The following is a 25,644-nucleotide window of genomic DNA, read 5'->3' as shown; positions in this document are numbered from 1 at the left end:
CTTCACTGAAGTCCATATTTCCTTCATTTCACAGATGAACAAATGGAGGTGCAAAGAGACTGACAGAGTAGAATTCAGATGAAAAGAGCATCTAGTACAGTATGCCCAGGTTATAGTGGTTTTTAAGATCACTAACAGGGAGTTGTTCTCTATTCAATGTCAAAAACCCTCAGGAACACCCTACATTCTTATTACTCAACCGACTATCTACTAAGAACCTGCTCAGAACCAGGGGCTGTGATACGCTCTGGGATGCCAAGCTGAGCCAGATAGGGTCCCTACCCTGAAGGCGTCCCAGTCTCATGAGGGAGACACAGCCAGAGCAAGCAACAACAGAACAAAGTCAGTCAACCTGATGTGGGAACAGTGGTTGTGGAAGCCTCAGTGGAACAATTGGCTCAGAAGAGCTGTCAGGCAAGTGGCTTTCAAAGATGATGGGAGTTTATCAGGAAGCCACAGGGCACAGGAAAGGGTTTTCTGTGCCATGGGCAGAGGGAGGGAGGCACAAGGGTCAGGTGCCATGTAGGGGAAACACCAGGTCATTTGCAGTGGCTGGAAGGCAAAAAAAGCTTGAGGAAATGTTTGGAGGAGGCTAAAAATTACATCATCCAAAAAATAATTGAAAACATTGTGGTGAATGAGCTAGAACTAGGTTTCTCCAGTTGCATACGCCAGTATAGTAGGCTGCTCCATCTTGTCATGATAGCCACAGACTTGTAAGACATGAGAGGCTTTGCAAAACACTTAGCTGAAGCCTGCATCTGAGTAGCTGGAGTGTATCGTTTACTCAATCCTGAGTGAACTGTGGGGAGGGCTGGGTGGAGGTGGTGCTTCAATACCTTGCTGCTGCTGTCTCCCAGAGCCAGGGTTCCTGCCAAGAAGCCATGGCAGATAAACTCAATTGCTGTCAGGTAAACTCAACAGCTGTTCCAAGTCCCCCCCCCCAACCCCAGCAGCTAGGGCTGGGCCCACGCCCCAGGAAACGTAAGGCAAGGGCTACCAGAGTTTCTGGAATTTTTCCCCCAATTGACCAAAGGAGAGTAGGAAACAAAAAGGGAGCCCCTGCCCTCCATCCACTTTCCCTATCTTTCAGTATGGTGCTCAGGAGGTGGCATTTGGCTCTGGGGATAGCCATGTGGTGATCATGTGATCTACAGGGCTGCATTCCTCTGGAATAGGAATGGGGAGAGTCCATTTCTTTGCTGTTTTTTAGCTTCTATCGGTCACTGGCATTCCTTGGCTCATGGCCCCCTTCATCTTCAAATCCTGCAATGACAGTTCTATCCTTCTTAAGTGCCAGCTCTCTGACTTTCTGCAGCTGGGAGAGGTTCTCCAATTCTGAGGACTTGTGTGATCAAACTGCACCCACTTTGATAATCCAGAATAATCTCCCCGTGTCAAGGTCCTTAATTGCATATGCAAAATCTCTTTGGCCCTGTCAGGCAAATATTCACAGGATACAGTTTAGGACGTGGCCTAAACAGAAAGACAAAGAGTCTGAGTCCTTGACGTTGAGGAGGAAACAATCCTGGTCTCCACCATCCCTGAACACCTTAAATAAACCACCGGTATTAATAAAGCTGCTGTTTTTCTGTTATTTGAAGTCAAAAACATTTCTGACACAGGAGCTATTTGGATGATGAACTATAGTGTGCAGGACATAAAGCCCAACCAGTCCGGTTCTCTGGGCCTGTGGGGAAGGAGGATGAGGTTGAAGAGGAAAGGGAGGGGCCTGCTGTAGTGTGAGGGACGAGGGCAGGAAGAGAAAAAGGCATTAGGTATTCCTGCGGCCTGTGCATCCCCTCCAGATACTCAAGAGATGCAATTTAACTCTTAGGAGATTACTTTTTGATAGCAATGATTGGTTTCTGAATTGAGGGCAAACAGCCATGGAGCAGGGCTCCGGCACACAGGGTTTGCCTAGTGGCCACCTCAGCAGCAGCAGCACCAGCAGCACAATTGCCCTGTATAAAGATGACAGAGGGAGGATGAAATCCCCTTATGCGAGATTGTGGTGTTTGGAAAACAGATTCTTCCCTCCCTGACACTTCCCTTGAGGGAGAATAGATTTTATTCCCTTAGCTGAAATCTCTGAGGGGAACTTTGAGACACTCGTGGAAGATCAAATTGAGGGTTGAAGACTTGGTAGGGACCAGTGCAGCATGGGATAGTGGTATGCAGTTAGGAGGTGGGCAAAAGACACAGTTTAATTTCATAAGGGACAACCAAAGCTGTTAGGAGTTGGGTCCTTTGCTGATAGGATCCACAGGGCACCTACGTTCACATCTATAAAAAAGTTACTAGTGACCAGGCAGAAGGGGACAGAAACCTCACCACCTCCACTGCTAAGAGCTGGTAAGCACATGTCTTTTCCCTGCTTTTCCTGGCCTCTTCCAACACCAGTCAAGCTGGTGCAGGAGCTGGCAGGGACAGCATATCTAGAAGGCACTACATGGAGATTCAGGGGAGCTTTGAATGAAACCACTGAAACTTTAAGATGGTCTTAGTAATGCAAAATAACTTAAAAGTTATAGGATTGTAATGAGCACTTGATAAGCCCACTGCCCAGTAGGAAACTGCATTTGACAAAACAGTTGGCACAATTATGAAAAAAATGGAAGCATCAATATTTCCATCTCCATAAATAATACTCTTCAAGCAGGTTACTTAAGCATTATAAAGAGGGTAAAAACAGTTGGGGAGGAGGCCAGTTGGAAACATGGAAAGCAGAAGGAAGGGAAGCTTGGTGCCCACCTGTGAGGGAGGGTTATAGGGTCCAGTAACAATTTTTGACCTGGTGAGCTGACACTCACAGTCGAGATCAATTTCTCCTCTTGTACAGGTGAGCTGGTAAGGAGGTGGAAAGAGGCAGTGCGGTCGTGGGGAAAGGGCAGAGCACTCCTCTCAACTCTCTTTTGCCCTCCTAGCTTGATGTACTGATGGCTGCCCTGTTTTCTAAATAGTAACACATGCTCCAATGCATGCTTGAGTTTGTGCAGTATTCTGGTTTCTGAAAGCCAAGTTGTGACAATTAATGCTGATCATAGCCTCCCTCTTCCCCAAAGGAACTAAAATCAAGGACCATCTTCCAATTTCATGAACACTAAACCTAGGTGGCCACAAGCTTCATTTGGGCCATGAACTCCTTTGAAACCCTCATAAAAACTGTTCTACCAGCTTCCTGGAAAGTCACACATACACATGGTTTTGTCTTTCAGGACATATGGCCTCATAAGATTTTGACTACTAGTGACCAAAATATTAGTGTTTTTCAAAAATTACACAGAACTGTTAAGATGGAATAGTTTTATTTAGCAAACAAAAACTTGCTATTTCAGAGTATCTTCTAGTCCATGTACTGTGGTTTAGACTACATTTGCAAAATTAGGGCCTTGACGCTGAGCAAAACAAAATCCAGAGGAAAAACTACAGTATCCAATCAAAGAGGAAGTACTAGCAAATGAGCCAGAACAAAAGATTTTATTGTATTCCATACATTCACAGGTCACTTCCAGATTTAGTAACAACACTGCAATGCTATGATGCTGTGCGGTCGTTTAGCTTAAAACCACAGTGTAAGTTGGTAGCTCTCCTGCTCGCTTGGCCTCTAGATGTATCACAATACACATCCTAACTGTGGCCAGGCAACCAATGCCTATTTCCTTTGATTATTTTCTGACTGGGGCATGGGTTCATCACAGCTTCCCAGAATTTTAAAGTATCTTCCCTTACATTAGAAGCGATGGCCAAACACTCTAGTGTGAAGTGAGTGAACAGCTGCTTCACACACTGTTTCCGTCTATCATGACTGCTCTCTTACACACACTTCCTGTACAGACCAGCTACACATGGCATGATCCTGAAACCACAGCTTTTGTTTCTTTGGCCAGAATGCACCCCTCACCTTGAGTGCCTGCCTTAGAAACGCAGGGACTTGGTTCTCACAGGGTGTGCATGATTGACACAAGTTCATCTGCCCCACGGTAAAAGCTCTTCAAAACCTTTGCACAACTTGTGGGGAGCAGGGTCACAATTTGTTGCATGTGGTCTGCCTCAGCCTCAGAAGGTAAGAGATCATGAGGCTCCACTGCCCCTGGGCTCAGGGAACTCGATCTACACTGCTGGGGCTCTGCCTGTTAGGTTATGGGTGCTCACCTGATTCTCTGAAGCAGAGGGAGGCTGACACAGATTAGCTTTTATTAAAATTATTAAAGTGCGACATTGCGTTTTCACTCTATCAGGCACTGAAAAGCAAGAAGCTTTTAATTTTTCTTTTCTATAATGAAATATATTTTCTTTACTCTTATTTTTATCTGTAATACACCTGCAATTAGAAGCAGCAGTTAAACACAAAACAAAGAACAGAGCAGAAGGCACAGTCTAAGGAACGGGTATCAGAAGAATTTGACCATTTACTCTCATAGGAATACTAAACCAAAGCCAATCAGACCAAACTCCAAAGCCCATTTTGTTTACAAGTCTGCCTCCTCCGTGTGATAGCAAGTCAGTCCTTTAAAGCAGAAACCCCATTTATTAACCCTATATCCCAAGTAGCAGGCCTGTATCAGAACCAAATAGCTGTCCTCTTACATCAGAAAATCGAAGTGATCTGAAAGACAATTCATCACAAGTGCTTCCAATTTTCTGGGAACATCACCAATCCCACTAACGCAAACTCAAAACATTACTTCAGTCAAATTTAGCTCAATACTACACAGTTTCTTGAAATAAAAATTAGCCAGAAAAATACCTTAGAAAAGATTTGTTTTTTTCATTGTGGATTCCAGAAGACTTTTAAGACATTATGGAATTCTCATTGAATTCCATATATTCAAATGACAGAGCCACGTCTGCTAACACTATTTTCTAATTTTATTCCTTCTTATAAGAAAAAATTTTATCTTTCTTATAAGAAAAAAAGGGTAAAAATCTGATCTGAAATACTGACAGGATTCCCCAAAGTTAGATATTAACATATCTTTTCATTTCTCTGAGAACTTTACTGTAAATATACCTTTATCGTAGAAATGAGATATTCAATACACATTACAAAATGCTGTATTTAAAGATGACAAATCTATTCTTAACTCAGATTCTTTATCCACAGAAGTTTAATGACTAAAATAACACAACAGAATGAACAAACGTTTTATTGGCATGTTCATTGTTGTAAACAGCATCTGGCATGAAAAAGTTTTACCAAAACCTTTTTTTTATTGATTTTTATAAATTAGATGGTATTTCAAAATTTATGTAGAATTGTGTTCATTGAGTACTTTTATTTAGCAAAGCAAAAACTTGCTGATTTTAATAAACTTTGTAATGAAATCATGTTGACTGCATCAGTCTGTACCATGACCTACCTCACTAGCAAGTTTATTCAAAACAATGTTAAGACGTTTCCCCAAAGTTAAACTACATGTAACTACAAACTGACTCTAAAAATTAAAACGGGACTTACAAGCATTCTAGAAGATTCAAACTTGGAGTAAATCTTCAAAACTAGATGTACAAAGAGAAAAAAATTGAAGCCACTGAACAGAAAAACCTTACTAACAAGGGCAAGGACAATCCTATGGGACCTAGCACTGAGGAACCTCACTGAGGATTACATTTATATAGATTGCTATACTTCTCAATGTACACAAATGTACATAATGAATGATACATGAAAAGAATAACCATGGGAGATAGTTGAACTGCAATTATGATAACTCAACAGGATCAATTTTATTTACATGCTGAATAAATGATGAAACATATCCTCTACATCCATAACTTAAGTACAATCAGTTATAATTACAACACTGCAGCAATCTGAGCTGCCACCTGCTGGGAGCGGTCTAAGGGAAACGTTTTGATATTCCAGAATAATGTCTTAATACTCTGCAAAAAATGAAACAAAATAAAAACACAACTTCACAATTCCTTACTGGGTTACGGCTGGTTCTAAGAATTTCTTTTCTTTAGCTCCTGTTTTTGCTGCTTTCCAAGAGTCAACACACGTTGCATTTACTTCTGAACTGTCAATGAGGTAATGTGTGTATCAGTGAAATAAACAGAAAATTCATTCATCCATGGCCTTTGCACGGCTTTTATTATCAAGCTATGAGCATCCTGTTTGAGGCTAGTTTTACTAGCGGCTGTGTGCACATTTATCCACAATAAAAGACGCTTACTCATTCCCCTGTCCCCTTTCCTAGTAGAAGGTTTGCTTTTTTTTAAAATTTTTTTTTATTTTTTTGCACATCCCTTTTCACTTTACAGTACATTTGACTATAGTGCACAACATGATTCCAAGTCAAGACAGTGGCCCACTGGGCACTGAGCTTCTGATTGGTGTAGGGCAGTCCAATCAGTGCTGGTGTCACCGGGTTACCCCAACCATGTCCAGCCAAAATGGCACTACTCAGTGGTAGTGAACCATCTAATTAAAACCAAACTCCCCCAGGGAAAATCCTACACTATCAGAGTCAGTCTTGAGTCAGATCTTTATTTGGTGCTCCATCCAGATATATTTTTAGTGCTTTCTCTTTACGGGGTGAGTATGTTACACGATGTCCAGTCTTCTGGAGTCGACTGCTTTCTTTTTTCATCAGTTCATTTCTTTGCTCATCTGTCAATTCCATTAATTCTTCAGTTTTATCCCTATATATAAAATATTAATCACATATTAGGCCAGTAGAGCCCTCTGCCTCTATTAATGTATTCTTCAATGCTATGATGCTCCTCAGCAAGATCATGAAATCTGATTGTTACTGGTGAAGTAATATTATTTTATATCCTAGGATATCCTTGATTTCTAAGGTGTTTATCACAGGAACACATTGCTCACTTCTAAAAATGGCTGAGAACAATCTCCATGTCATTAGCAGTAGCAACAGCTATCACTATTGAACATCTATTTGTAACAGGCACCGTGCCAGTTATTTTACATGCCATAGTTCTAATTCTCATCAAATCCTGCAAGGTAGACATCACTGTTGCAGTTTTATAGATGAGGAGCTAGGTAAATCAGAAAGCTAGTTTTGAACCCAGATCTGTGAGGCTCCAATGACTCTTCTTTTTCCTCTACATTTGCACTATTAGCCACATGCGGCTATCAAGCTTGTGAAATATGCCTGGTCCATATTGAGATGTGCTGGAAATATAACAGACATACAATATTTCTAAGACTCAGTACAAGAAACAAATGCAAAATATCTTATAATTTTTTTTATATTGATGACATGTTATAATATTTTGGATATATTGGATTGGATTAAAAATATTTAAAAAATTAATTTCATCTCTTTTTATTGTTTTTAATGTGGCTATTAGAAAACTTCAAATTATAATCATGTATGGCTATCACTGTATTTCTATTGGTTAGTGCTGCTCCATACCATAAAAACAGTAAAGATATTTATGAAAAGTAAGCTATTTATGCACACCAAAAATGTATTACTAAAGGCAACAAAAACATTGTGAATGTTACCTATAAAATATGACTGCACCATCGTCACAGATATAAAGAGGCCAGACATTCAGGGTAGAAACTTTGGGATTCCAGTCTAAATCTTGATGAATATCAAGGACAGAAATATCACAGGGAAATGTTCCTCTACCCTAAAAAGAAAACGAATGAATTAATCATGCCACTAGCCATGTTTATCTTGCACAAATACACAGATGCAAATGAATTACACCACTAGCCGTGTTTATCCTGCAAAATATAGAGATGTGAATGAATGAATCATGGCACTGGCTGTGTTTATCCTGCACAAATATAGAGATGTGAATGAATGAATCATGGCACTGGCTGTGTTTATCCTGCACAAATATAGCGATGTGAATGAATGAATCATGGCACTGGCTGTGTTTATCCTGCACAAATATAGAGATGTGAATGAATGAATCATGGCACTGGCTGTGTTTATCCTGCACAAATATAGAGATGTGAATGAATGAATCATGGCACTGGCTGTGTTTATCCTGCACAAATACACAGATGTAAATGAATGAATCATGCCACTGGCTGTGTTTATCATGCACAAATACACAGATGCAAACATCCTCAGGGCTTTACCTTAGCAAATTCAATATCTTCCAAAGGAATCCCACTGATTTCGCTAAGCTGTAAAATAAAACATTTTATTTGAGTTCATTTAAAAAAGAAACCTGCTTAGAAAAGTTGTTTTCCTTTACCCCACAAACAGAAATAGCTTGGTTTAAAAAATGTTTGATATAAGAAAATTACAAGAAAAAGGAGGTGGCCACCCTGCAAATCTCATGTCCCAGAAATACCAAATATGTATATTCCTTCCAGATCTTTTCCTATGCATACACAAACTACATCCACACATTTCTAAAACATGTACAATTAGATTAATATCTCTATATGATATTTCTGTTCCCATATAGAGGAATAGGATACAAAGTGACCAACCACATTCTCTTTAATAACTGAACAGTATACCATTTTATCTCCTGTTGATGGCCACTGAGACTGTTTTCAGGTTTTCCCAGTTACAGTGCTCTACCTATACCTCCATGATATCCTAGCACATGGTGAAACCCCATCTCTACTAAAAATACAAAAAATCACCTGGACTCTGGAGGCTAAGGCAGGAGAATTTGAACCCTAGAGGCAGAGGCTGCAGTGAGCCAAGATCGTGCCATTGCCCTCCAGTCTGGGCAACAAGAGTGAAACTGTCTCAAAAAAAGAAAAATTCTTTTTTCTTGAGACAGAGTCTCACTCTGTCACCCAGAATGAAGTGTGGTGGTACAATCTTGGTTCACTGCAACCTCCACCTCCTGGGCTCAAGTGATTCTCCAGCCTCAGCCTTCCGAGTAGCTAAAATTACAGGCATGCACAACACCTGGCTAACTTTTGTATTTTTAGTAGAGACAGGGTTTCACCATGTTGGCCAGGCTAGTCTCAAACTCCTGACCTCAAGTGATCTGCCCGCCTCGACCTCCCAAAGTGCTGGGATTACAGAAGTGAGCCACGGCACCTGGCCTGCAAATACTTCTATAGATTGAATTCCTAGATGTTTAATTGCACATCTGAAATATTGATAAACTGAATCTGAAAAAAATCATATCAATTTATACACTCATCAAAGGTATGTATTGTCTGTATCCCCTAAACCTTGACAACTCAAGGTATTGATTTTCTAAATCTTCAGCAATTTAAGAAGTAAAAAACAATGTTATTGTTTCAATTTGTATTTCTTTTTCTATAAATTGCCTATTCATGTTGTCTTAATTAGATTTGTTCATCTTTTTCTTATTAAGGTAGTAGCTCTTTATAAATTATGAACAGCATGTTTAATAAATGTTTTCGATAATTTCCTCCTAGTTCATTGTCTTTTAGCTTTGTTTATGAGTTCCTTTTTAAATACCTTTTTCTTTGGCTGTGCAGAGAATAGGTTTTTATGTGGTCTATAGTTTCTTTTTTTGGCTTTTGGTATTATGCTTACAAATATCTTTCTCTAGGAATATGAAAATACTTTTAGTATTTAATATTTTACATATTTTTACCTAGTACATTTACTATTTTATTTTTTATACAAACCTAATACATTTAAAATTTATTTTTGTGTTTAGTGTGAAGTATGGAAATGAATCTTTTTCAAAATGCCCACTGTGCTAGTACCACGGATTGACCAATTCACCCTTTCCCCAGAGATCCTTAGATATCCCATCTTCAAATACAAAATAGACCTTTATCTGGATTCTCTATACAGTTCTACTTCATTTGGTTTTTTTTAAAAGACATATAGCAATTTACTCTATTAACTTCTAACTAATTCTAACTACTTAGGACAAAATTGGTCCAAGTAACAGAAAGCGAGAATCCACTTCTGAATGGCCAGGAGCCAAAGTAATTTTTCAAAGAATCAGGAACCCGAAAAAACCACCAGAGTGTGCCACAAGGTGTGACAGAAACCTAAAAGAAAGGCTGCAGCACCAGTGTTTGGTACTGCTTCCTAGGTTTTCTGTTATACAACACAGGAAAAATATATTGTTCATATGTTACATATTTTATAAATACTGTGATATACCAATACAACATAAGATACATATTTTGTTTAAAATGAACTTACCTTCTCTCGCAATTCATCAACACTACTGCTTTCCAATACAACCTCCTGGAAGGGATCCAACTTCATCTCTGAAGGCTTCCACCGTCTTGACAAAACTGCAAGCTGTGACATGGACTTCATCTTCTCTACCCCTAAGAATATGCAAGATTAGGTCATCATTCTATTTCCTCTGAAGGTTCATAATTTGACTTTTCCCTTAGTGCCTGACTAAACAAAAAGACTTACTTCAAGTGTTATTCTTCAAAAGTGGGCACAAGAAAAAAACCAATTATCCTAAGGAGTTTTTGAGAATGAATATTTACTCTCTTCTCTCCAGTCTCAGAAGTTAATTCCTCTCTTCTGCAAACTATTGTTTAACCAGTACTCACAAATCCACTCTCTCCTGACTCCTGCTGGACACTGCATTAACAATTACTCTCTTCTCTGGATCTCCAGTCTTTGCTTCTCTATTGGCTACTACCCTTATCTAAAATCATCATCAAATCAACTTCACTTTATCCTTTTTTCACTCAAGCTATTATTAACCCTTCTCTTTCCATTTACTCCCAATTTAGTGATTCTTCAAAATTTTCACTTTTCCATTGTGTCACTTTTCAAGCATTAGCTCAACTGTCACTTTTCTCTCTGGTGTACACATGAACAATTTCTAATGATTCAGTCCCTTAGTACCTATTATTTTAGAATAACAGGTTTGGAGCTCTGTTTCTTCCACAGACTGTGAGCACCTGGAGGGCAATCAGTTGTTCTTACTCATTTTTGTAGCACAAGGGATTAGCAGTGTCTGGCAAATTACAAGTCAATAAATATCTCTTGGATTTAATCATATGACATTTCTTACTCAACTATTTTGATGCTAAAACATACTGAAATAATACTGATGCAGGCACCCATCATCCAGTACTATTTTTAGTCGAATCCATCCCTGCTAATACCTACTTAATCCTTGCAAGGGTGACTTGTCATTAATGATCTCTTCCTGACTTACCCAGACACAGTGATTATCCCCTAAGACCCCAGACACTCAAAGAAATCACAATCTGTAGCATTTGCCTATGCACCATAGTAGATGATGTCCTAGTTGTTTCCTACCTCCCAAGTTAACTTATCAATTAATCAGAATTTCAACTATTTAAATTTATGGTTGAATTAGACCTGAAGTAGCCTGAAATAGGGGAGGTGTATTATCAAGCCCTCTAAAAACTAGTATAATCTTATAACAAAATATCCACAATATTTTACTTTCTATAGACGAAAAGGAAAATTTAAATTTTTCTAAGCAACAGCAAAATATACATATATATATATATATATAACTAGTTATTTACCTTGATGTGATCTTCTAAAAGCCAACTTAATCCCCACAGCCTCCCTCCAAAAAATAATACTTTAAAGTTACCAATGTTGACAATGAAAACTGGGAGGCATGACAAATAAGTCTGCTACTTAGACCTCCTCAAGGTCACTGTTATGGGTTGAATTATGACCCCCCCAAAAAAAGACATGTTGAAATCCTAATCCCCAGTACCTCAGAATGTGACTTTATTTGGAAATAGTGTCTTTACAGTGGTACTCAAGGTAAAATAAGGTCCTTAGGGTAGGCCCTAATCCAATAGAACTAGTGGTTTATGAAAAAAGGAAAAATAATATAGACAAGCCCACAGAAAGAACATCATATGAAGATGAAGGCAGAGCCTGGGGTGATGCATCTACAAGCTAAGGTTGCCAATGATGGCCCAAAACCACAGAAGCTAGGAGAGAGTATGGAACAGATTCTCCCCAACAGCACTCAGAAGGAACCAACTCTGTTGATATCTTGCTCTCAGAGTGTGAGACAATACACATTTATTGTTTAAGCCACCTGCCTTAGGAAACAGAGTCTCTGATAAATTATCGGTACCATGTCCTCAATACAAAATAAGCCATAATAATAATAATAAACTAAAAAACAAACATGGCTAAGAAAATATTAGCAGAGTTGTCTTAAAATGTATCACAAACCTAACTTTGTAATTTCCTTATAAGGGGAAATTAATATTCTCAACATTCAAAAAAAGAACATTTAAAAGGCAAATGGGAGCCAGAGAAAGGAGAAAGCTGAAAGACACTGATTATTCTCTCAAAAATAACTTAAGCAGTTACACGAAGACACAGGGGAAGAAAATAAAACTCCCAGGGATAACACATAGGGAGGAATCACATCAATCCATACTAAGGGTATCTTTATGCTTAACATAACACAAAACACTATATTATATATTACATTCCTTGTAACTCATTATTTGATTAAAAACTTTAAAAGCTTCTATGAGTTCTAAAGTATTTCTAACTGATGCTTCCCCCCCAAAATATTAAAAATACCATCAAGAACTTCAAGGAAAACCTCCCAGTTGCTGGAAATATTAATATCTTCTTCATAAATATGATAATCCAAAAAGACAGTGCCAGGATTCTTCCATGTTTTTTTCCTTAGACGAAACCTACAAATGTGATAAGACATTTAAAACGACTATAATTTGACACTCTCAATTTAAAGACGGACACTAATCTGACACCAAAGAAAAATGAACTATGTTCAAATAAACAAGTCAAATAATGAGTTGTTAAAATTTGGGGAAATAAAAAAATGCTCCCAGTAATTCAAATTTAGAATCCTCTGTAGGAAGTCCAAACAAAATTGTAATACTCTTGCTTAGACCTATTAAACTAATCTGTTGTACTAAAATTCTGTATAGTACAGGAAATTTTAATTCTCCTAGTTTTAGAAAATCATACCAGTCCACGTATGTCTGGTATGATTTTAACTGACCACGTAGTCTTTAAATTGCTGATGACATGAATTTTACTTTACCTGTCAATACTGAGCTCTAAACCACATTGCTCCCTGAGCTGAGGAATTAATTCTTCTTTTGATTGCCGGACAGTCATTCCTTTAGCAAACACAGCATCTAGTAGAAACTTGCATGGCTAGAAATGTAAACACATAAACTATCAGAGCCTGAATTACAGGTTAATTAAATACAATTAAATAAAAATTACAAAAACATTTTATTTGCAACTCTAAGGGGCTGAGTTTCAGAGTATATGTTCCTGTTTTGCGTTTTATTTTTGAGACAGAGTCTCACTCTGTCACCCAGGCTGGAATGCAATGGCAGGAGCTCAGTTCACTGCTCACTGCAACCTCTGCCTCCCAGGTTCAAGCAATTCTCCAGCTTCAGCCTCCCTCCCAAGTAGCTGGGATTAGAGGCGCCCGCCACCATGCTTGGCCAATTTTTTTGTATTTTTAGTAGAGATGGGTTTTTGCCATATTGACCTCAGGTGATCCACCCACCTTGGCTTCCCAAAGTGCTGGGATTACAGGTGTGAGCCACCATGCCTGGCCTATCTTCCTGTTTTGAAACCTTAGGTCCACTATTTATGAGTTCAGCTATCTTGATCAAGTTTAGTTAAAATATCTGTGTCTCAGTTCTGTAAACTGGGAACAGTATTTTCTTCGCTGAGTCATTGTAAAGATCAAATAAGAGAACACATTCCCTTCTTATAATAGTTACAATTTTCAAAACAAAAAGAACCACTTTTATGGACTTAAATGAGGGAAATGCATGCTATTTCTCCAAATACATTAAACAATTGTCTTAAAAGATACATAGTTTCCATAAACTCAGATGAAATATGTAAGTCAAAATGACTGCAATGTGTCACATTAAGAGAAGGAACACGTGTGAGATAAAATACCTTGTTGTATGAATAAAGACATTTTATGATAAATTTATGGTTTTCATATTTGTGTAGTTCTATAACAATGTTATAACAGAATGTTATGACAATAGGATGCTATAACATTCTGAAAAATATGATCTTTGCCTTTTTCTTTTAGGTGTTTGTGGTAAGGCTAGTATACCACAGGGACTAAAATGGTTCATTGATGATTCCTTAAAAAACATAGCCTGTTTAAGATCATTAACCACACCATTTACAAGCAGTGTGACCTTGACAAGATACTTAACTTCTTTCTGCCTCAGTTTAACTATAGAATGGGAATAAGAAATAATGCTTGTATCATAATTGATGAGGATTAAATGAGTTAATATTTGCAAGCACTTAAAGCACACAGTAGATACTATATAAATGCTTGTTACATAATAAAATGACTTTCAACTGCTCTTCACCTGTAGCATTCTATGATAATTTCCAGAAAGCAAGCACACACAAACACACATAAAATTCTTTTTAAAAGCAGGAAAATGTTGTCTCATTTCAGCATTTGTAGCAACACTTTAGAGCAGAGGGATGACAAACAGTGGTCTGAGGGCCAAGTTCACTGTTGCCTGCTTTTGTAAATAAAATGTTGAGACACAGCTATTCTCAATGGTTTATTATTGTCTATGGCTCCTTGTGCTACAACAGCAGAAGTGAGTAACTGCAACAGAGGCAGTACGGCCTGCTAAACTACAAGGCTCAGAAAACATTTGCTGACCTCTGCTTCAGAAAAATAAAATGACTAGGAATAAAATCTCTACAATGTATGTTTTTAGTAACTGTAAAAAGTAACCTTATATTGTTCTTAAATGTATTACTTACCTCTTGTTCATTGACCAAAAGCTGGTACACTTTAACTCTGTATTCTCCTTTTTTAAGTGCTCTCCCCAGTCGAATTGTAATCTATAAGTTAAAAATATTTTTTTAGATATGCTGTCTCAGCAGAATAAACAACCCATTCTCATCCCATTTTAAACCTTCCAAAATTCTCTAGATTATAGGCTCTCTGAGAACAGGCATAACTTTTACCTCTGAATCCCTAGCACCTAGAACAGTAACTGACCCACAGTTAACATTTTACAAACATTTGTTAGATGAGTGAAGAAAAGCAACAAAAAACCCCCCAAATTACCATTAAACATTTAAAAAAAAGTTTCTTCTAGTGTATCTACTTCACCCTACTTGGAAGTAGTAAAAGCTGTTCTCAAATCTATCATTCAAAATAGACTCTAACTGCTTGAAGATTATTTTAATCAACCTTATTGTCATCAGAAAATGATGAAAGTGTCTCATTCAGCCGGACGCTCTCAAACTCTTGATTGCTGGCATACACTCGAAAGACCTTGAAGTGAGAGGATAAAACTCCAACAAAGGGCTCTAGGTGTTGTTTGAAAGCTGCCAGAGTAATTCTTTTATCAACATGCACCATCATCCCTAAGCACACACATACAAAGAAAAAAACAAAGCAGGAACAAAATGTAAAAGAAACCTGAGTATAAATAAAACAGATCATATACTTTTTATAACACTGTTGCAGGAAAAAGTACCCCTTTTCAGTTAAGCTAATATATCACACTGAATGGAGAAAAATCATGGACACAGAGTTTCTGGTAAGTATTATCCAACAGCTTAAAATGTTCTGAGCTATTTAAGTGTTTGTTTGCTTAGGCTGCCAAACTCAAAAACAAGCTTCTAGGAATTCTTTTAAAATATACACATTTCTAGCTCTACACAGTCATGGTGTAAGTTCTAGTGGTTCCAATCCTACCTCCTCTGCTTACTTACTATATGGGACATGGCACCAGTCACCAGCCGCTGTACCTCCATTTTCTTTACTAGAAAAATGGAGGTGATAATAGTGCCCACCTGAGTGATGCAATATGATTTCAGTGACGTAATTCATTTATCATGCTTTCAGCGCAGTGCCAATATAGTAACTGTCTCAAAAACTGTCAGTAATATTATCTAATTTTCAGAATTTTCACTAGAAAAAATGTCACGACTAGCATACTAAGATGTCTGATTTATCATATGGTTGGGCTGTAACAAGAACTGTATTTAAATGGATCAGAAACTCTTACCTCTTCCAGGCTTAAATTTAAGCTCTCTTGCTACTGTAAAGATTATCTCTGATGAGCTTGATTTTTCTCTAATGCTTATTATTTTAATCTTTTGTCCCTAATTTTATAAGCCACTCATGAGGACACATCTGGAATGCTTCTACTGTGGTCTTCATATTGTAGTAAAAAGCAGAAACCAGACTCTCTGCTAATAAGGCAGGGCTACCATGCTGCCTCAGACTGCTGGACCTCCCTGGCTCTAGGGCTCCCTCCATGTTAGGTCTTGTTTTTCTGTGAAAGCTACTTGGAAGGTAAAGGATGAGGTACTAAAACACTCCTGGTTTACATTCCCATGTCATATCAACGCTTAGGTTGAATTTTTCTCAGATGACTTTTTTTTTTTTGAGACGGAGTTTCACTCGTTACCCAGGCTGGAGTGCAATGGTGTGATCTCGGCTCACCGCAACCTCTGCCTCCTGGGTTCAGGCAATTCTCCTGCCTCAGCCTCCTGAGTAGCTGGGATTACAGGCACGCACCACCATGCCCAGCTAATTTTTTTTTTGTATTTTTAGTAGAGACGGGGTTTCACCATGTTGACCAGGATGGTCTCGATCTCTTGACCTTGTGATCCACCCGCCTCGGCCTCCCTAAGTGCTGGGATTACAGGCTTAAGCCACAGCACCTGGCTGATTTTTTCAAATAAAATAATGTTCACTGCTTTCCTGGCTATAAAATATAGGTTCATTAATAGAAAATGTGACAAGTACAGATTTGAAGAAAATATGAAGAGGATGATGAACTTTATTCATTATCTACCTTTTGAGTTTTGAGGCAGTATTTCTCTTGATTTGTTTAAAATGTCACTTTTTAATCTATAAGGAGTACCCTTCTATGTCAATAATCCAGCTTATGGCAAACAAGCTCTGTCTATGCTATCCAATAAAGGTACTAAATTTCTTAACAGAACAGTGTCATCCAAAAATTACTTGATTAGAATTTGAAAGCCTATGGCTAGATTTCAGTTTTGTCACTTTACTCTGATAAATGGCTGTAGGGAGGTCATCCAATCTCCCTCAGCCTCAGTTTTCCCATGTGATCATAACATATAGTAAAAGTCTTTTCTAAAGCATTAATCAAATGTAAGCTTTTATGAATATTCTGGTTTCTTTCCTAACCTCTAGTAGTGTTATTTCATAGGAAGACAAAAATGTTTGTTGGTTACTGATATAGTTTAACGTGGTGATTATAATCGACTGGTTCTAGAATTTGATGGCCTAGACTGAATGAATTCCTGGCTCCTCTTCATATATCAGATTTGTGACTGTGACTTCTTAACTTCTCTGTACTTTAATTACCTTTGCTATAAAATGGAGATAATAGTATTTAAACCTCAAAGTTGTGTTCTGAGGCCAATACATGTAAAATGTTTAGGATAGCTTTGGTAGAGTGTTAATTTATTGGCTATAACTACTTTGTAGTTGTAGAGATTACCATTATATCATTTTTCCTATCTATCTCTTCAGACTAAAGAGTCATGTCTTCACAGAGCAACCTTAAAATATATTTATGATTTTCCTTTTTCTGTCCTTTCTATTTCTTATTTTTCCCTTTTTTTTTTTGTTGTGTGTGTGAGACAGGGTCTCACTTGTGGCCAGGCTGGAGTGCAGGGGTATGATCATAGCCCACTGCAGCCTCTCCCCTCTGGGCTCAAGTGACCCTTCCACCTCAGCCTCCTAAGTAGTTGGAACTACGGGCATGTGACCATGCTGGCTAAATAAAAAATTTTTTTTGTAGAAATGGGGCCTTACTATGTTGCTCAGGCTGGTCCCTAACTCCTAGGCTCAAGCAGTCCTCTCACCTTGGCCTCCCAAAGTGCAGGAATTACAGGTGTGAGCCACTGTAACTGGCCCTTACATATTTCTTAAGTGAAATGGTAACCAAAATTGTATGGAGAAATTTCACTGCAAATGTGCTACCATCTTTATTTAACCTTGGCTTTCCTGTTTATACCCAAGTGCCAACAACTATAACTAGGTCCTAAAAGGACAGTGTTCTCAGAGAATGATCTGTAATTATTCTCTGAAACAACTCTTGGATAATAACTGCTATCTCAAGGACCATTGTTTTAAGGACAGTTTGATTATTGCCTGAGTGGAGTGCCTATACTGTGCATAGTGCATCATTCTTCAAATATCAAATTCATTGTCTACCTGTCCTTTCTTTCAAGTCATTTTATCACTCTGAAGAATGTGTATTATTACTCATCATCCACGTTTTCCCAGGGATGTAATTTCAGATGACTGAGGAGCTGCAATCAATCAGTCTTAGTACAGATTCAAGAAAAACCTGGCTGCTGGCTGCTATCCCTACTTCCCTATCCCCAAACCAGTTTTCTACACATGAGAAGGCATTTTTCCAGGGTCACATTTTCTTTTCAAACAGGCTCTTTTCTGAGGCTTCTAAAGGCCCAAATACATAAGTTAGAGTGAATGTTTTCTTATTCACCATGTTTACGATTTCAATGAAAATAGTATTTCATTTACTCTTTCAATGAAGTAAATAAGCCTAGTACAAATTTTCAAATATAGTAAAATGGCCAACAATCTCCTTTTTAAAGATTTTATTAACTGTTCTAAGATGGAATTCAGACTTTTCAAACTATAATTCTAAGCATTCCCACTGAATTCTTCCTAAGGTTGAGACTATTATCCAGTCGAATTTTTAGCACATCATCCTAAAACAGAGACCACTTAAAAGAAATTTCCAACCTTTTACTAAAGTGGAACTACTTTTAATTTTTCTAATGCCCTCGATGGGTTGAGTATGGTAAAAAAGCAGACTAGTTACCACTATTTTTCCTTTACTAATATGTAAGGAAAAAACAGTGGCAGCAGCCATGGGGTGGTGGCTCCTAATATCTGAGTCTCATCCTAGCAGTGTGAGCTGGGTGACCGCAGGCAAATTACTTAATCTGTTCGACCAGTTTCTTCATCAGTGAAAACGGCCTAATGATATCAGTTTCACACAGCTGTTAAGAGAACTAAGATTGTATTTGCATGCTGATCTCATGTAAGCTAATGAGTCTTATGAGGTAAATGCTCCATAGAAATTTAAAGCATTATTATAATATGATTGCCCTTTCTCCATTTTGTCCGGCCAATCCTCATTTTCACACTTGAGTTTCTGCAAGATATATGTATGAATGTCATATGATTCCAGTGTTATTTAACACAACTAGTTAAAAACACAAATTTAAATACTTGTATTTCATAATTTCTACTACTTCCTTTTAGCAGATAGAATTTTGAGAATATAAGAATCATAGCACTTAACTTTTAGAGCGGGTGACTCTGTACCTCCTCCTCCTGAGATGAAACAAAAGGCTGCATCTCAGTCGTCTCTACTTCTAACAGCTACACAGGGCCTGGCATCTAGCATGGATTTAGAAAATATTACTTGGATGGATGGATGAATGGATGGACAAAGAGTGGGGCTCTTCTCCAAAGGTAAAAGGAACAATTAGATGCCTTCAGTTCTAGTAATGGCCCCACTTACTAGCTACACATGCACTTTTGGGCAAGTCATTCATCCTCTATGAGCTTTGGTTTTCTTATCTGTCAAATAAGGATACTAATGTTTGCTTTATTAAGTTTGGAGAAGGTTTAAGTAAGAACAAATAAGCTAAAATATAAAAATATAAATAGTATTAATATTTGCTTTTTTAGAACTAATGCAAAGTATTTACTTTTTCGGCTATTTCTCTTTTATACTTGGAAGAAATATTTTGTATCTTAATCCTGGTTGTCTCGCTAATTATTTGGCTGGCCCTCATCTAAGGTTTTATAAAGGTTCTTTTATTTTAAGTCTCATACAATGCTGGAATGTTTTTGTTGTTACCACTTATGCTAAATGCCCAAACTCTCAGATCTCTTCCATCTTTCTGAGATTATGCATTGGAATTTCTAGTAACTCCTTGCTTTGGATTTACTTCAAAGTAACAAAAAAAATTTTTAAAAGCGCTTTTTCTTACTCTGACTTTCGCAGTTAATTATGGACTTTTAAGGGGGTGTAGCAAGGAAATTGTCGTTTGCACTGGAAAATGGAGACAAGAGCATGTAGAAATAAAACAGTTTGTGGGCATTGAATACCAAATTTTCTAAAGTGTCCGAGCTTTTTAAAAACATATTACTTACTTTTTAATATATTCCTGAATTTTTTACTTAGTAACTGTATTCATAATTCTTTCCTAATATTGAATATTATTTTTTTACTTATGTCAGAGTTCTGACATAATTAACATCTAATTTATTGCACAGGTCTAAGAACAGTGTTCATTACAACTGCATCAAAAACCAAAGTCAATAGAGAATAATCTTATAATCCAGAAAGTTACAAATGATCTTAGAAATAAGTACCTAACACTTAACTGAAAATTTAAATAAACTGACAGAAAAAATGACGCTGTTTCAGGGACCTTTTTTCTTTTGAAGTACATACATTTATGTCCTTCCCCAGAACCTTCATCTGCAGCATAGGGTTCTGCTTTGAAATACATGTACTGCATTTCTCCCCTACTCTTGCCACTCTCATCATATTCACTATCAGTTCCAGAGTCTTCTTCTGCCGTATCCCATGTCTCTTTTTTCCCTTCATTTGCTTTAGTTCTTCTACTACTTGTAATACTGTGAGAGTCAAGTCCATTAGCCAAAGGGATTTGAGCATTGTCTGCATTGCACAAAGTGTCACTGCTATGACTGGAGCTAAGAATATCACTGTCCACTGAACTTGTACTCCTGTCATTATTCACATCTGAGTCTGATCGTTCCTCAGACTGAAAATTTTCTGGATCAGAAGTCTGAATATGCTGTTCAAGTTCTCTGTTATCCACTGATGCTGAAGAGTCCCTCTCATTGAGAGGTGATTCGATGTTTTCAAAGTCACTTGTCTCAGTACTTTTACTGCTGTCCCCATTATCTCCATCCTGCTGTTGCTGCAGTGATAAGCTTTTGAGTTTTTCAGTGCTTTCTTCTAGAATAGCTTCCACAGACTTTAGGCTTCCTACAGGTCCTTTGACTCTTTCACAATCATCATCCACATTACCAGAATCGCCTCCAGCTTTCTGGTATGCTGTCCTTTTGGAATAAGATCCTGGGGATTGTTCAGGTAGCAAAACAAATAATCTGATTGTATTTGCATGCCGATCCAAGAGTTTCCATAAGTGAGAGTCTGCAAAGGCCATCTGGTAATCCAAAGTCTCGGAACTTTCAACAAACACCTACATAGTAAATCAGAGTTTTATTATATGTTAATTTCAGTGACATTCTCATTCATCATAATCATAATATTGCATCAGTACAAGACAATACACGGTTATGTTATAAAATGCGATGATAAAGTTTCTGAAGGACACTGCATTGTTTTGGAGACTGAATAAAATAAATATTAGGCTCAAATGTCTTTGTAACTAGCCATAAAACTACACAAAGATAGAGGACATGGACATACACATATCCACAAACACCTTGTTTACTGGGATGTCCAATTTCAGAAAGTTGTATTATACATACTTCTCTTTAGGAAATTAATAATCTGGTTTTTCTTTAGATTGTATAAATCCTTCACCTTTAGGAAAACCAAGTTTAGCCTGAATTACAAACATAGGAAACATGTGTAAAGACACCTTGTGAATATAACACCAAAATCCAGATCATCGAAAAATTTAATGGGCAAATAACCTGGTTTTGTAACAAATAAACTGCAAGAAAGCAAATGAAAAAGACACAGGAAAATTTACAGAAAAAACTTTTCTAAGATAATCAGAGAAATTTGAATACTGACTAAGATACAGGCTGCTATTAAGGTATTTTTTAGGTACATAATGTAAATTTCATTTTTTTTAAGAGTTCTATTCATTTAGAGATATACATTCATATTATCTATAGATGAAATGATATAATCCTGAGGAAGTTTATCAAATAATCTGGGGGAAGCAGGTAGTTAAAATATAGATAAAACAACAGACGATAACTATAGAAGCTGAGTGATGGGGATGTGGTGGGGGGGGGTCACTCTATTTTCCCTATTCTCTCTACTTTTGTTTATGTTTGAAATTTTCCATAATACATCTTTTTTAAAATATGAAATTCATTTTTGGCATAAATTTGGGGATAATAAATAGCATGTTGGCTTTTGCATAAAAGGATAACACTATCATTATTCTATTCAGTAAATGTTACAAACTGAAACTAGTAGGCTAACCACTTAAGGCAAAAAAAAGTTAGATCCTTCCTGTACTACTTACCCTAAAGTAGTATTGGAGGGGATTAGAGATTTTAATGTTTTACAGATACACATACACCCCCTCTCCCACAACACAAAAGTTTTAGAAGCATAGGTGAATAAAAATTACATATGGGGATTAATAAAATAATACTAAAAAAGTTAAATGAGATAAAAGACTAGACTGTACTAAGATAAATGAGACTAGAAAAAGTGATAGACACATATGAAAAATGATAAATGATGAAACACATAATAATATCAAGACAAAAGAAGAGGATTAACATGAACTTTCTCCTTTCCAATAGAGAAAAATGAGTAGGCAAAGGGAATATTGGTGGGTAAACTCAAGATGATAATTTTTTCTATACCAGGTATGCCTCTGACCTTCACCATGAAGTGAACAAAATTCAGGGGACATAATCACTGTGGGTAGAAATGTTTATGAGGGTTTCACCAAAGAGATAGGACTAATCTAGAGATCGAAAAAAAAAAATGCAGGGAGAGGAGGAAGAACACTTTAGGTGGGAGTGTACATGAGCAAAGGCAAAGAAGAGGAGAACTGTTAAGACTGATTGACAGGACACAAAGGAGCCTGATCTGACATGACTACAAAGGAAGCTAATTATTAGGAAAACCTGAGAATTTTAAGTTAAGTTTCAGACAGATGTTGAACAGCTGTGGAGGCCAGGCTTATAATACTGAACTAATTTTATTTACTATTATCAGCATAGAAAATAGTAATAAAAAAATAAGTGACATACCTTGTTACTTCTAAAAAATCCTTCGGCTTTCAGGGTTTTACTGGGGACACTGAGAAGACGCAAATCATTATAGCAGCGTTCCAGCACAATTCTCATTGTTTCAGCAGGTAAATGGATGGCCTATAATAAAAGCAATTTAATAAAAAATACTCTTTCAAAAATAATTCTGCTTTACTTAGAAAGCAAGACACTGCTGAATTCTTCTTAAAAGCAACAGAGAGAAAAATAATTTACTAGGTTTTAAAAATTTTGAATTAAAGAAAAAAATTAGTTATAGCCATAAATTATGCTGCAAATCAGGAGAACAAAATACCACTTATAAATGTATGCTCTGAAACTATTTTAAAGGTAAGGATTTTGTCCTAGAAATGCTATTCTTCTCAAATTTGCCAAGTAAATGAGTGATCCGATTCCAAAGAAACTGAATAACTTGACATTTTGAGTGATATTAAAATGTTGAACTTCTTGGCTTTTGACAGGCCCTTCTGTAGTCTTGTGAATAGTTGTTATACTTTTATTAAAGCAATAAGCAATTTTCCTTTGTGTGAAATGGGAAGATTAGTAGTTAAAATTTTAAGTTATTCTCTAAGTCTGCATCTTTAAACTCTGGAGTCATTTCATAAATTTCACATGAAAGCAGGTAAAAATTACCTCCGTTTTAAAGAACACAATTTATTTTCAATATGACTTAGGTTATTAGTTATAAAAACCTAATTCTTAAGCAGTCTGATTATACTTTAAAACACTGTCTTTGTTTACATGATGTTTTGTGACCGCCTTTATTCTCTATAGACATATTTTTCTTGGCTCACTGCAACCTCCGCTGTCTTTCTTTTTTTTTTGAGATTCAGTCTTGCTCTATTGCCCAGGCTGGACTGGTGGCACAGCCTCAGCTCACTGTAACCTGTTTCCTGTGTTCAAGCAGTTACCCTGCTTCAGCCCCCAAGGAGCTGGGACTACAGGCATGAGCCACCATGCCTGGCTAATTTTTGTATGTTTATTAGAGATGGGGTTTCACCGTTGACCAGGCTGCTCTTGAACTCCTGACCTCAAATGATCCATCCACATCGGCCTTCCAAAGTGCTGAGATTACAGGCATGAGCCACTATGCCTGGCCTTAGACATATTTTTCTCAATAACATTATTAACTTCTTGGGAAGAAACTATTGTGTCTCTTTCTTTTGTATTATGCCTGAGTGCTTACTAAACTGAATTCTTCTACATTTGGCATTCAAATTTCAAAAATGTAATACAGAGTATATCATACCAACATACTATGCATTTACAAGCAATTTAATCATAAAATATAATTTCACAAAAATGATTTGTTTCCTGGTTATTAATTTAGCAAAACTGTTAGAAGTCATATAAATATAAGTCAAAATATATTTTTAAGAGCATAATAATAACCAACTCTTACGTAACATCTTACAATTTTTTTCCACAGAGCATTTATTTTTCATTAATGCTCACTACAACCCTGTTAAACAGGTATTTAAAACCCCAACTAATGAGATGAAAGACAAGACTACCATAAGATGAATGACTGAAACCTGAACTCGACTTGTAATTATGGAACAATTTCCACTACATGAGGGGATCTTAACCTACGGTTTGAGAACCCTGAAAAATTTTGCCTGTTTGTATGCTCAAGGTTCTGAGGAGTACAGGACCCTTGAAAGGATGATAATCGTTTGTCTGGTATGGACTAATCCTTTTGCCCCCCACCCCAAACTTGAATGTTTTCATTCTCATATTTTTCCAGCTCAAGAAATCTGAATAAGCCTATGTTCTTTATCATTAGCTCATATAATGGCGCCAGTATTTAATTCATCATGCTCCCTGTCAAGTCTACATGGTCACCTTCCTCTTCTATTTTTGTTAATGTATCCCTACTTTTCTGGTTACCCAAGTTTGAAACCTCTGGCTTAGGTCACGGTTGCATCAGCTTTATCCCTACATTTAATAATTACAAGTCCTGCAGATTCTATCCCTCTTGGAATCTATGTGTTCTCTCATTTCCAGTCATACACCTGCACTTGAATTATTTCAACAGCTTCCTCCTCTCCATTCCTGACTCTCTGTAAAGGCATGTGGAACACTAGTATAGTGTCACCAGACACTAAGTGCAGCATTGCCTCACTTAACACCACCACCAGCAAAAAAATCGACTTCTTATTGCCTACACCAAAAAGGAGCCCAAACTTTTGTGTTTACTGTTTAAAGCTCTTTATGAAATAAACTGCACTAATATTTCCAATCCTGTATTTTACGATAATCCAGCCAACACATACAAGTTGTTATATGTACTTGCCCCACATTTTCTTACTTCCTGTTCAATCTGTTTCTTTTAAACCACAGCTGTCTCCTAACTACAAATATTAGCTCCTGGAGGTAGAGCTTGTATCTTATTCATAACTATCACACAGTGTCTTGTATGTAACAGGCACTTAAAAATATATTTACTAACCCCTTTTAAAACTTACCTTTGAAATCAGTTGTTTGAACTCTGTAACCGTCTGATTTAAGTAAGCACGAACAGTTATTGGAGCAGCTACAGATTCTGCTTTTAAATCAACAACGTGAACTTTCACCATCACTTCTGTCACATTTGAAGATATAAACACATAATTGGAGGTTATTTTTTAATGTCTTTCACATGAGTGATGCATTATTAATGTGTTTCTAATAGAT

At 37.1% G+C, this 25,644-nt stretch overlaps 1 protein-coding gene across 12 annotated transcripts in view; it reads right to left on the bottom strand.

The window, feature by feature from the left end:
• Positions 1–3,461: 3,461 nt before the first annotated feature.
• Positions 3,462–25,644, bottom strand: part of USP47 (ubiquitin specific peptidase 47) — a 140,087-nt gene continuing 117,904 nt past the window's right edge. For all 12 annotated transcript variants that reach the window (XM_078340513.1, XM_035265783.3, XM_017977912.5 and 9 more), the window contains 11 exons: positions 25,437–25,552; positions 22,951–23,070; positions 20,405–21,182; positions 15,106–15,281; positions 14,670–14,750; positions 12,940–13,055; positions 12,450–12,568; positions 10,092–10,222; positions 8,069–8,116; positions 7,478–7,608; positions 3,462–6,648 (listed from right to left, as the gene is read on the bottom strand). In XM_078340513.1, the coding sequence (XP_078196639.1) occupies positions 6,474–6,648; positions 7,478–7,608; positions 8,069–8,116; positions 10,092–10,222; positions 12,450–12,568; positions 12,940–13,055; positions 14,670–14,750; positions 15,106–15,281; positions 20,405–21,182; positions 22,951–23,070; positions 25,437–25,552 (1,991 nt within the window). In that variant the 3' untranslated portion in view covers positions 3,462–6,473. The remainder of the gene's footprint in view (positions 6,649–7,477; positions 7,609–8,068; positions 8,117–10,091; positions 10,223–12,449; positions 12,569–12,939; positions 13,056–14,669; positions 14,751–15,105; positions 15,282–20,404; positions 21,183–22,950; positions 23,071–25,436; positions 25,553–25,644) is intronic.

The sequence above is a fragment of the Callithrix jacchus genome, chromosome 10, assembly GCF_049354715.1.
Source record: "Callithrix jacchus isolate 240 chromosome 10, calJac240_pri, whole genome shotgun sequence".
Taxonomy (NCBI): Eukaryota; Metazoa; Chordata; class Mammalia; order Primates; family Cebidae; genus Callithrix; species Callithrix jacchus.
This window is presented reverse-complemented; position numbering and strand designations above follow the sequence as displayed.